Here is a 14,176-nt window from a genome sequence, read left to right on the forward strand (position 1 = left end):
ACCTATCTAGGATCACATAACTAAAAAATATCATAGAAAGATTCAAACCAAGATCTCTTGACTTCAAGTCTATTACTCTTTCCACTACTTTACACTATGCTGTCTCCCTAGAAATAGTATCTTCAAGAGTCCACACATGACTTTTGAAGATACTATTTCTAGGGAGACAGCATAGACAAACTAAACATTTATATGATAATGTTACTATAAAGTTACTTACCTGTCCCGTAAATTTATGGGGAAAATCAAATGTGATAATATAAAAACCTTTTATAAATGCCAAATAATTGTTTTAGTTAATTCACTACCATCACCAGTTGATTTGCTACCTGTACAAATGGTTATTTTATCAGCAGTACTCCATATTAAGAGATGCAGCTTGGCAAAGGGGAGATTGGAGCTGACCTTAAAACCAAAAAGATCTGAAGTTCAACTCCCAGGTCTACTATTTACTACTGCCTATGTAATAATACTCAAAGTAGGTCATATGATATTATTTGAAATGTGTTTGAAAATTCATGGATATATACAAAACTATAAAAAAAATTTTAGCATTCTGATCTTTTCCTCTTTTTTTTTTTTTTTTTTTATATTATGAAACAGACTTTTGGATCCTCAAACGAATACAGAGATTGCAAACTACCCCATCTATAAAATCCTTTTTTGTGTTAGAGGTCATGATGGAACTCCTGAGAGCGACTGCTTTGCTTTCACAGAAAGTCACTACAATGCTGAACTCTTCAGAATACATGTCTTCCGGTGTGAGATACAAGAAGCTGTAAGTCTCTTAAGACAGCTGCCGCTTGAACTGAAGTCCATTTCTCTGAGTACAAGAATTTTAGATGACCTTCAAGAATTTCTAGAAATAATAAAATGCTCACATATTCAAATGGACTGTGATTTGAGCTTGTACTCACTGTTTAGTAGCTGTTAAGATAAGAAAAAAGGTATAGTGAAGTCATAATTAGCCAAAATCCCAACTACTCCCCCTTCCCAATTAGTTGCTGTTGTTTTTTATTTTTTTCTTTTTAACTAGATTTTTAGGAAAAATAGGCAAGGATGAAAATAAGGTCATGTCAGGGTTAATTTTTTAAAACTACAACCTAGGTCCATCCTAATTTGTTACTGATTCTTCTCTGCCTAAATCACAAGTCTTCACATAAGCAGAATGAAAAAGTTGGACAAAATAATTAATTTTGCTTAATGATGATTAGTTTAGAACTTTCTGGTTTCAGCAGGCTATCTCTGAGGGTCTTCAGTTCCTCTAACATCCTGTGTCATTGCATGGTTTAAGGACCATTCACACTCCAATATTTCAGGTTTCATATTCTAAAATTCAGTTTTCTGATTCCCAGCTCTAACAAACAATTCATCCCTTTTTACAGTGTGCTACAGTATGTGAAGAATTCTGGACTCTGAAGCACCAGGTTCTAGTGTGTGCTCTATCATTTGGTAGAGTTTTAACCTTGAGGAAGTCATTTACACTTAGCCTTTATGATTCTCAGTTTTCTCATTAATCATTCATTGAAACATTTGTTAAGCGAATAAAGTGTGCCATGTTCTTTGCCTGACACTGGGGTTATAAAAGCTGAAAAAAAAAAATGAGCTACTTGCTGCCCCCAAGAAGATTCCAATCATTTTTTTTTTTTTTTAAATAAAGCCAAAAAGACTTGCTTTTCTCTAAAATTTGTTGGGAGAACACAGTGAATAGAGCACCAGCCCTGAAGTCAGGAGGACCTGAATTCAAATCTGGCCTCAGACACTTAACATTTCCTAGCTATGTGACCCTGGGCAAGTCACTTAACCCCAACTGCTTCAGCAAAAAAAACCCAAAAACTTATAAATGCTAAATAATTATGGTTCAATTGATTTAATACTATCACCTGGTAATTCACCACCTATAGAAATTTAAGATAGTTCTTTTATCAGCAGTATTCTATATTAAGAAAGGCAGCTTGGCATTATAGAGGATCACAGATATTGGGAAACTCTTGAGAAAAGTGTACTTGAAGCAAAGATACTTAAGAAGGGTGTTAACTCTGTGTGATTGATGAGATAATGTTTCTCTAGTAAATGTAATGGTTCTCTAATTCATACATACTTAGTGTGCTGTAATGATGTATTCATACTGAGGTATTTAAGGGCTAAAAGGACTGAAAATAGAGACATCCCATCTTTGACCATTCTCCTGGAGGCTCTCCTGCCTCCTGCACTCCTCCACTAAGATTGGTTCTGAGATCCTCCAGAGAGCTTGTCCAGACACTACATGGCATAATGGAGGTGGAGCTGACTACAGAACCAAGAAAATCGGAGTTTCATATCCCAGGTCTGTTACTTACCTCTCAGTTCTCTGAGTAACTGTAAAACCCTAAGTTGCCGAGAAGATACTGATCTACATTGGTAAAGTCCTCTAGAAATCCCCTTTATCAGGCTTATTCCTGCCTCTATTACATAATGAGTAAGTGGTGTTCAGAATGACAATGTTCAAAGTCATCAAAAGAATATTCTGTGTACACAGATTTAGAATTAAATGACCTTTTAAAGATCATTTAGACCAAGCCCCTCTTTTTACAAGTGAAGATACCAAGGGCCAGAAATAAAGTGGCTTGTCCAAAATCACAATTTTTGAACCCAGGTCTTCCAAACTCCAGCACGCTTCCACTACACTACATGGCTGTGCTCAATTCAACTACAAGCATTTATTAAGTAATTAAGTAATATTATTAATATTATTATTCTAAACTTTGTGGCAGGTGATAAAAGTCAGAGGTCTCAATCTCTGCCCTCATAAAGTATATTTTTATTGAATTCTAACAAAGAATAAGAATGTAGTGACAGAAATTTTCAAGGTTTTAAGCACTAAGAAAAATGTTTTCCATTTAATTGAGCAATTTATTTTCTTGAAATATATGTTTAAACACTTAATTACAACTTTCCAATCTTGTAAAAGTACAATTAATGGACTCTTCTGGCTAATTGAGTTTTACTATGTCAAATTGTTAGAGATTCCTGTTTATGATACTTTTAACATTTCTAAAGTTCATTACTGTTAAATATTATTCCTGTTATATGTTTGTGTCCATGTATAGAAATATTAAAATTAAAAGCTCCTCATTCCTTAAGCTGCTCAAAGGAACAACAATTTGCCTAAACCAGGAAAATGTGTATGGGAAGGATTTAACTGGCAAATTAGCAATGTAAACAGTTACATTGGATCTTCAGAGGAGATCATAGGTAGCATAGAATAGTTGTAACAGTATTAATAATAAGTGATAATAACATTTACCTTAACAGTTTGCTAAGCACTTTTATTTCCTGTCTGAAGCATTATCTCCATTTTATGAGTGAAAAAACAAAGGTGATGTAAGGTGTAGTGAATTGCCCAAGAACCAAGGTCACACAGCTAGTGTCCTAGGAAGAATCCACACTCAGACCTTTCTTATTCTAATTTAGCTCTTAATTCACTAGGCCACTGGTAGGCAAAGTGATATAGCTTGCTTTAATTATGAAAAAGTTTTTACATTTACATTGCATTACATTTACATTTTACATTCAGGTGTTCTGCTTTATGTTAATGTAGGAAAGGCTTATGGGTGTAGGGATAGTGGAATGAGTAATGCAATGACAGGTAATTTGCTTAGTCTTGGCTCTGCCATTAGTTTCTCTGAGCTTAATTTTCCTCATCTGTAAAATGAGGGGGTCATGCTAGACCAAAGTATCCCACATTTCTTCAGCAGTGGAGTGTATCATAAGAAAACCATAGTATGGGGGCCCATGGAAACTTGTGTCCTGAAACATTAGATTTGGAGTTTTAGATCCTTTCTGCACTGAGTCACAGAAGACTTAGGATCTTGTGCTGATGCTCTATGAGGGAGTGGGATTCGAGACTCTTCTAAAGGCCCTTTTAGCCCTAATCCTTTGGTTTAATTTTATAATTTAATTTGTTCTACTTATACTACAATTCACAATCGAAAGAAGTCTGTTCACATAATACCCAGCAGCAATCAATTCCACAATTATTTTTGGGGGGGTAAGAATGAGGGGTGGTATGGTCCTAATAACCTATCAATCTTTGTGTGACATCTAATTAGATAAGTTTTTGTGGTTGATTTTGTCTTCCCTAAAATTCTGTCAGATAACACCCTGAGATCTGGCCAACCACAGTTTTCAGAAAGCTATTCTGATGATATTGAACCTTTGGGACTAGGAACCCTACAAAATTACTTCCAACTTGAACTTTCCATGTTCTGTAATTCAGATTTTTCTCTCTCTCTAATTAAATGTCTTTTCTGAATAAGATTAATCTCATTTAAGAGCCTAAAAAATTGTTTTTTATGAGATAAAGGAGAAACAAGAAGCAACAGCCTTGTCATTATAGAAATGTATTTGCTAGTTTTTTCTAGAAACTTCTCTCCTAACCTATCTGGTTCTTTGTAACTTCAGGTAAGTCGCATCCTCTACAGTTTTGCCACTGCCTTCCGCCGTTCTGCCAAACAGACCCCGCTTTCTGCCACTGCTGCACCACAGACTCCTGACAGTGACATCTTCACCTTCTCTGTGTCGTTAGAAATAAAAGAAGATGATGGTAAAGGTTACTTTAGGTAGAGAATATCCTTTTATTTGTTACGAATCTACATTAATATGATTAATGTTTGACAGTAAAGTAAAATGTTTAGTTATATAAATGAGCTCGATGAAATAAATGTCTCCTTTGTTAGAATTTTTATTTTACGATTTCAAGAGAATTTTTTGGTACACTTTTAAAAACATGGTAGCATGCAGGTTGATATTATGTCTCTGAACTTTTCCTCAGATGACAAAACATAATGTCCTACCAGAACTTCATTTGAAGTATTCCTAGCTTGGTATATGCTTTTAAGTAATCAGTCTGAAGAGAAAAATAGTAGTAAAGGAATACTAACAACAACTTGTTTGTTTTATTGTTTTTGTTCCTTTAAAAAAAAAAACACTTTCCTCACAACAATCCTTTATTAGTGTCTACATTTTACCTATAAGAAAACAGATTTTAAAGCTTAGTGATTTATTGAGAGCCCTATAGCTACTGGAATCCGAAGAGTCCCTTTCTCCAAATCCAATGGACTATATTATTTTGCCTTTTTGACCTCATCACAAAATAATGAATGAAGAATAAAAAGATGTGATTTTTTTTGTAATGTTGAATGAGAAGTTCATATATTAAGAAATTGGCATTATAGCCCCCTCTGCTGGCTAATCCACTAGAAAATTTTGAAAATGGCTTTTACTTAATGTGCACTCATTTGATAGTGTTCTGTCAGCTGTTTAGGAAAAGGATTTGGACCTTTTGAACTGGTTTTCAAAGTTTTCTGATCTAATATTTTCTTAAATATAATTTTAATATTAACTCAGTGATAATTATGATTACAAATATGTGGGATGGATGTTGTGATAAATTCACTTATATCTATATATAAAAGCTAAGAATTTAGCATTATTCTTGATCTTATTGCTAATCAATGGTTCATTGTCTTTATTTCAATGGTAAAAGGAGTCATTAAAATCCCGAAAGATAATTATAAAATTACCACTTCTTTTCAGTTTTGATGTAGAATGATATCAAGAGGATACTAAGCTTAGAATATAGATTTTTAAACTTTTTTTATTTCATAGACTCTTTTCACAGTCAGGGGAAGCTTAAAGACCGTGTTCCAAAATAATGTTTTAAAATGTATAAAATAAAATACTTGAGATTATAAAGTAAAGCAATTATACTGAAATATAGTCATCAGTATTTTTTTAGACTCTGAAAGTCCAGGTAAAGAATCCCTGTCTTACAGTGGAATACAGGCTTTCCTCTCCAATTAATCACTGTGTGTGAACTTAAGCAAACATCCAAAGTTTCTTCTAACTGTAAAATTCTATAGTTCTATTAAAAGATCAGCATTCAGAAAAAAAGAAAGAATTCTTTATATTCCTTCTCAGTTACAGAGAAAAATGTCATTTTTATTCATCTTTGAATATATGAATCTGACTCAAATTGGTATAATGGGAAGAAAACAGATTCAGCCAACTTGTTCAAAACCTGAGAAGTACTTGCCATATGAAGGTTGTGCAAGGCACTTTATATCTAGGGCTGAATTATGGGTTAGACAGGATGTCCTCTGTAGTCCCTTTCAGCTCTAAATCCATGATCTTACTATCCCTTGAGGCTCAGATTTCTCATTTATCAAATATACTAACCAACTACTTCACAAAAGTGTAGTGAAGATCAGATGAAATTATGAATATAAAAGCAAGGTGATGGAATGTCATGGAAGTATAGTTCATTATTTTAGTACTCCTAAAGATCATTCCTAATGCTCCCTAATGCCTGTCACAATAGCTTGCCATATAGTTTCAGGAGTTGCTCTTGCTAACTTCATTAACTTGGTAGCCAGTCTTTTTTGTGATGCCTCAGCTGGTTCTAACATGACAGTCTGTTGCATGGCCTGCAGAGCCTTTCTAGTTTAATGGGACCTACCAGAATGTGTGAACTATTTTGCTATCTAGACTTTGAAAACCCAATATCACCTCGATACCCAGATAAGTTTAGAAAAGCAAACCTTTAGTGTAGAATGCTATGATCATACTATAAAATATTTTCAACTTTTTGAGTGGTGGTTTTTACTAATGCAAAGACATCATCATATCTTAGGAGGTGGTCAAAATAATATATTATGGCACAAACAAAAGTACATAATATGATAGCCAGTGTACAGGTAATGAACCTTTCTTTATTAGCTAATCAAATCTCAGATACCTCTTCCATTTGCCAGGTTTAAGTTCTGCAAGGATAAATTAGTTTTCTCTACTACTGCAGGACTTCCCTGCCAGGATCACAGGGCTTTAATGCAGGATTATCTTAATATGATTACAATATAAGATGGAGGAGGTATTTATTTGATTCATAAAAATAGTAATAAAATATTATGGTCTGTCTCGACTGAAAAAGACATCACTGTGAAATTCAAATCATTGTATATTCTGAATCACATGCTTTTAAATTATTCACTGCAATCTTTCTCCTGAAGAAATAGCATGTGCCATATTCTAATAACTCTTTTAGCTTTTTTTTTTACTTATATCTTTTATTCCATTAAGCAAATTACTGAAGTAAAGAAAAGATTAAACTATTGTTTCTCTTTTTTTTCTTTTGTCTTTTTAGGGCTTGAGTTTTCCCTGGTACAAAACTTAAACCCCATTTAATAAATTCATATTAAGCTATTTTATTTGTTCCTTTTTAGGACTAATTAATTTCATCATTTAAAACTACTTTAAGCCCAGTGTTATACAGAGTATTAGTTTTAGAATCAGGAGCTGATTTCAAATTCTAGCTCTCCCATTTAATTATATCTTTAACCTTGGACAGTTATTTACCTTCTGTCAGTCTCCATTTTATTTGTAACACAAAAAAATTGGAGTAAATTATCTCCAAATTCATTTTCAACTCTAAAATAATAATTGACAGGATCACAGATTTAGATATGGAAGCTATCTTAGAAAAGATGTAATTCATCTACTCCCTTCATTTTTATAGGAAACTAAATCCCAAAGAGGTAATGACTTACTCAGGGTCACACAGATCCTCTGACTCTAAATCCAACATTTTCCTCACTATGCCATCCTGGGATTTTAGTAGAAATTTCATATTATATTTTAATACTATAACTATGGTGCAAAGGCAAGATCCCTTCAGAGCTTCACTATTTATATTCAAGGGGAGCGCAAAGATTTAGGTTTCAAAAATTATAGGACCAGCTAGGTGGTACAGTGGCTAGAACACCAGCCCTGGAATCAGGAGGATCTGAATTCAAATCCAGTCTCGGACACTTGACACATATTAGCTATATGACGCTAGGCAAGTCACTTGACCCCAATTCTCTCACCCATTCCATACCCCAGAAATGTTATTATGCCACCTAATATACATGACAAGAAAATACTATCCAAAATTAATAAAAGCAATAAGAATTTTCAAAAGAGGAAACAGGTGTAATAATTACTGAAGTGTGCAACTTCATAATTATTGCAGACATACAAATTAAATCAACTTTGAAAACAAATCTTATTGCTTAAATTTAAATTAAATCATCATACTAATCGAATTGGCAAAAATAATCAAAAACATTCAAACTCTACTTGTAGATTATGGAGAAACAAGTACACTCAGTCATTGCTGGTAGAATTACAAATTTGTAGACTCTGTTTGGAAAGCATTTTTGACAATATAAAGTTACCCAAAATATCATTTCTTTTGCTCTCATATTTGAAATATACCTTGAAAATGTTAGCAAAGAATCAAAATGATAGCTCTCTGTTCAAATATTTTCATAGTGGCATTATTTGTGATTGCTTCCAGTTGTTGTTGTTGTTGTTTTGCAACTTAAATGTCTGCAAGTAGGGGAATAATTAGGTAAATTGTGTTATATTAATATAATTTTGTAATAATGCTGTAATGCAGTTATAACTGCCAAATATGAATATAAAGAAGTTAAATAGCATATAAATTTGAAAGCCAAGTTTACTTAGTTGTATTAGTGTTTAATAATAAGCTTATAATCTTACTTAAATTAATTAAAACCTTTTTTTGGGGGGGGGGGGATTTATAGTGCAGTTCCTAAAGACAAGGATAGGCAATGCTTCAAACTTCGACAGGGAATTGATAAGAAGATTGTCATTTATGTCCAACAAACAAGTAACAAAGAACTTATCATTGAAAGGTAAGCATTTTCAAAAGCTTGAAACTTCAGGATCAATTGAGATTTTTAAAAGCATTTAATGAAGAGTAAAAATTCCCACTTTACTTTTAGAGACATGGTTGACCTTTGTCTCATTTGGCCATTCAACAAGCATATATAAAGCCACTGTCTTAAGACAGTGCACACTGTTCTAGGAACTGGTAGGCAGATAGAAAGAATATAAGTTTAAATGTTATGCTTGAGTTTTTGGCAGTTTTTTTTTTTTAAACTGTAGTAACTATTTCCAACCTGCAGCATCTCCCATAGATTTTGCCCTGGTATTTTTGCCAGATCTATATTATTGCTAAATAAAATTTGACCTCATTTTTTTTTTCAGTTTTATAGTTCTTATTTATCTTTTTTGTTTTTATTGAGAAACGAATTATATTTTTGCCAATCAAAATTATATAGCATTATAAATAGTTAACATTTTAGTAATCTGTAATTTTTTTAGTATTACTGATAGGGGCCCTTCCATGACATGGTAAGTTGCAATTGCCAAAATATTGAACTCTTTGGTGATAAGCCACTCTTCATTTTATTTATCTTGCCCTTGAATGACACATTATCCATTGATGACCCTGTCCTTAATTTAATTGTACCTACCTTACCTTTCACTCTTCTGGGCATATCCTTTGAAAACCCTGGATCACCTGCATATCATGGTAAAATATTTGAGGAAGAAATCTGTGCAGGAATGTTAAGATTTAACAGTTTAAGTAAGCTTTTATCAGAGCGTCATAAATTGATCAGTTGTTTTACATCTTAAACTTTATTTACTACATGGTTTTCTTTTTCCAGATTAATATTGATACTCTGGTTTTTTTTGTTTGTTTGTTTGTTTTGTTTTATTTTGCAGATGTTTTGGCCTTCTCCTTAGCCCTGGAAAAGATGTGCGGAATAGTGACATGCACTTATTAGATCTGGTATGATTACGTTTTGATGGCAGATTTATGTTTGATTTTCTCAGTAAGGAACAAATCATTCTTCTCTCGCTACCTTTTCCTACAACTATACTTTGAGAGAGAATTATGTGATAGAAGTCACAAATTTGAAGTCATAGCATATCTAGATTTAAATAGGTAGCTATATGACTTCAGGCAAGTCATTTATCTTCTCTTGTTCAGCATTTAGTTGTGTCTGACTTTTCATGACTCCATGGACCTTATCATGTCAACACTGTCCTTGGGGTTTTCTTGGTAGAGATACTAGAATAGTTTGCCATTTCCTTCTCCAGTGGATTAAGGCAAAGAGAAGTTAAAGGACTTGTCCAGGGTCTAACATAGCTAGTGTCTGGTTACACAGCTAGTGTCTGAGGCCAGATTTGAACTTAGGTCTTCCTGACTTCAGACCTAGTCTATCCCGTGTGCCATCTAGTTGTCTCCTTATCTTCTCTAAGCCACTGTTTTCTCACCATAAGATGAAGGGATTAAACCAAATGATCTCTAAGGTCCCTTACAGCTTGTGGAAATATCGTCCTCTTTAAAATTATAGATCCTTCATAGGACTATAGTTTTGTAAGATTTAAGGGTGGTAGAGGATTTAGAAGTCATCTAGTCCAGAGGTTCTTAGCCTTTTTTGGTATCCTTTTGACAGTCTGATAAACCCATCATGAATAATTTTTTTAAATGCATTTTTTTTTTCTTAAAATTTTTCCCCAGTTACACATAAAAAACAACTTTTTTTTTTTTTTGGTTATACATATACATTCTTCTTTTTAAAACATATTTTCTTGTGAATCATCTTGGGAAAGAAAAATCAGAACAAAAGGGAATACCACGAGAGAAAAAGGAAAAAGTGAACATAGCATGATTTAACATTCAGTCTCCATAATTCTCTGTCTTGCTGTGGATGCTGTTTTCCATTCAAAGTTTATTGGGTTTGCTTTGGATTGAGAAAGAACCAAGTCTGTCATAGTTGATCTTTGCATAATCTTGCTGTTACTATATACAATGTATTTACTATATACAATGTATTCCTAGTTCTGCTTGTTCCATTCAATATGAGTTCACGTAAATCTTTTAAGACTTCTAAAATCATCCTGTTCATAATTTTTATAAAACAAAAATATTCCATTATTTTCATATACCACAATTTATTCAGCCATTTCCCAAATAAAGGGTACCTATCCATTTTCCAGTTCTTTACTACCAGAAAAAGAACTACTACAAACATTTTTGCACATGTGGGTCTTTTTCCTTTTATGATTTCTTTGGGATACAGACCCAATAGTAGCACTGCTAGAGCAAAGGGTATGCACAGTGGGTTGGATCATTTCACAATTCCACCAACAATGCATCAGATGCATAAAATTACAAATGAACACAATTGTATTGAAATATGATTATAAAATTAATCTTAAAAAAAAACAGATTCATGACCCTGGGTTAAGAACTCCCTGATCTAGTCCTACTCATTTGTTGAGGAACAGCAAGTGGACCATACCAAATAGAGGCTATCCTGGAAACAAGAGAAAATCACTGAAATTTATGGTATAATAATTATGGAGTAATGGTTAGAACTGTGTGTTATGAAAGTTGTATTGGTGCATGTACAGTATGGAGAGAGACATGAAGCAAGAAGATCAATTGGGAGACTATTGGATTAATCCAAGTGAAAAGGGATGTATGTACATAAAAATTCATTGGTTAGGTACACAGTGAAAATTTCTATCCTACCATGCTACTTAACCCTAAATCCTCAACTGTTGGAGGTCTTCCTTTTCTTCTTTTTGTTTTTTAATATTGCCAGGTTATAATCATCCATCATTGTCACATGATCAATCCACCTCATTTTTCTGATCTTTCATGTTTTTTATATTGTCCTTTATATCTGTTCACTCAACTGAAACTGCTCTCTCCAAAGTTACAAATGATTTTTTAACTGTCAAGTTTATTGGCTTTTTCTCAAGCCTCATCCTTTATGACTCCACTGTAGCAAAGATAGCCAGATTTATGTATCTAGCCTTAGACCCTCTTTTATTTTTTTGTTTTAATATTTTAATTTTCCCTTGTTACATGTAAAACATTTTACAATCGTTTCTAAAATTTGAGTTCCAGGTTCTCCCTCTATCTTTTTGCACACCACCTATTAAAAAGGCCGATGTGAAGTTGGGTAAAACATTTCCCTTAAAGTCATGTTACAAAAGAAAACATAGATCTCTGCACTTCTCCACCAAAAAAAAACAAACAAAACCTCAAGAAAAAAAGTTTTTTAAAAAGTATATTTCAGTCTGCATTCAGATATAATCAGTACTTTTGGGTTTTGTTTATTATATTTTAATTTCTCATAAAGCATTTGCTTCCATTTCTTCAATTCTAATTTGTAAAGAATGGGTAGCATTTTTTCATGCTAAGTCCTTCAGAGTAGTATTGGATCATTGTTTTGCTGAGAATAGCAAAGTCATTTACAGAATATCATCCCATAACTTTGCTATTACTAGGTACACAGTATATTTCACTTTGCTTGAACTTATCTAAGGCTTTCCAGGGTTTTTTTTAATAACATCCTGCTTATCATTCTCATAGAAGAATAATATTCCTTCACAATCACTTACCACAATTTATTTAGCCATTCCCCAAATGATGGGTTCCCCCTTAATTTCCAGTTCTTTGCTCTGAGAAAAGATCTGCTACAAATATTTTCTACATATAGGTTCTTTTCCTTTTTTAATAAATCTCTTTTGAGATTCATGCCTAGTAATGGTATTGTTAGGTCAGGATATGCATGATTTTATAATCCTTTGCATATAGATCATATCCTTTGACCATTTATCATTTGGAGAATGACTTTTTAAATATTTGAATCAGTTCCCTATATATTTGAGAAATAAGGCCTTTATCAGAGAAACTTGCTTCAAAATCTTTTCCTAATTATTATTGCTAGGTGTTTTTCTCCCCATTCTATTCTCTCTCTCCTTTCACCCTGTCCCTCCTCAAAAGTGTTTTGTTTTTGACCAGCCCCTCCCCTAGTGTGCCCTTTCTTTTGACATCCTCCCCCCTTTTGTATCTCCTTCCCCTCCTACTTTGCTGAAGAGTAAGATAGATTTCTATACCCATATTGAATGTGTATGTTATTTCTTCTTTGAGCAAATTCTGTTGAGAATAAGGTTTATTCACTCCTTTTCCCCTCCCATTGTAAAAAGCTTTCTCTTGCCTTTTTTATGGCAGATAATTTACAACCTTCTACCTCTCCCTTTTCCTTTTTCCCAATACAATCCCCTTTTGCCCCTTGATTTTATTTTATTTTTTATATATTATCCCTTCATATTTAACTCACATCTCTGCCTTGTCTACATATATTCCTTCCAACGGCCATAATAATGAAAAAGTTCGTATGAGTTAAAATATCATGTTTCCATATAGGAGTATAAACAAACAGATAAATTTGTTAAGTCCTTATGATTTTCCTTTCCTAATTGTTTCCTTTTGCTTCTTCTGAGTCCAGTATTTGAAAATCAAGTTTTCTATTCAGCTCTGGTCTTCTTATCATGAATACCTGAAAATCTTCTATTTCATTGAAATGCCCACTTTTTCCCCTGTAAGATTAGACTCAAGTTTTGCTCTTTAGGTGATAATTTGGCTGTAATCCTAGCTCCATTGCTTTCCAGGATGTCATATTCCAAGCCCTTTGAGCATTTAATGTAAAAACTTGTTAAATCTCATGTTATCCTGACTGATTATACAATGTTTGGACTGTCCAAAAAGATTTAGTTGATCTGAAATTTAGCTATAATATTAATGAAAATTTTCATTTTCAACTCTTTCAAGAGATGATTGGTGGATTCTTTCAATTTTTATTTTGCCTTGTAATTCTAGATTATCAGAGTAGTTTTCCTTGATAATTTCTTAAAAGATGATGTCCAGGCTTTCTTTTTTCTTTCTTTTTTTTTTGTTTTTTTGATCATGACTTTGAGATAGACCAATAATTTTAAAATTATCTCTCCTGTATCTATTTTTCAGATTACTTGTTTTTCTGATGAGATATTTCACATTGTTTTCCATTTTTCATTCTTTTTGTTTTGTTTTATTGTATTTTGATTTCTCATAAAGCATTTGCTTCTATTCTCTCAATTCTAATTTTTTAGAAATTAATTTCCTCAGTGAGTTTTTGTACTTCCTTTCCCATCTGGCCAATTTTGCTTTTTAAAGCATTCTTTTTCCTCAGTAGCTTTTTGTATTTCCTTTTGCATCATTTTCATCTCTCTTCCTAATTTTTCCTCTACTTCTCTTACTTGATTTTCAAAATCCCTTATGAGTTCTTCCATGGCTTGAGACCAATTCTTATTTTTCTTAGAGGCATTGGATATAGGAATTTTGACTTTGTTATCTTCTGAGTGTATATTTTGATCTTCCTTGTGCACATAGTAATTTTCTATGGTCAGAATATTTTTCTGTTTTTCTGTTGTTCAGTCACTGTTG

General features: G+C 33.0%; 1 protein-coding gene across 5 annotated transcripts in view; it reads left to right on the forward strand.

Moving 5' to 3' along the window:
* The window catches only part of RABGAP1 (RAB GTPase activating protein 1), a 198,137-nt gene that overhangs the window by 64,323 nt on the left and 119,638 nt on the right, over positions 1–14,176 (forward strand). For all 5 annotated transcript variants that reach the window (XM_031954259.1, XM_031954261.1, XM_031954262.1 and 2 more), the window contains 4 exons: positions 604–778; positions 4,444–4,601; positions 8,628–8,738; positions 9,616–9,682. In XM_031954259.1, coding sequence (XP_031810119.1) covers positions 604–778; positions 4,444–4,601; positions 8,628–8,738; positions 9,616–9,682 — 511 coding nt within the window. The remainder of the gene's footprint in view (positions 1–603; positions 779–4,443; positions 4,602–8,627; positions 8,739–9,615; positions 9,683–14,176) is intronic.

This window comes from Sarcophilus harrisii, chromosome 2 (assembly GCF_902635505.1).
Source record: "Sarcophilus harrisii chromosome 2, mSarHar1.11, whole genome shotgun sequence".
In the NCBI taxonomy this organism is placed as follows: domain Eukaryota; kingdom Metazoa; phylum Chordata; class Mammalia; order Dasyuromorphia; family Dasyuridae; genus Sarcophilus; species Sarcophilus harrisii.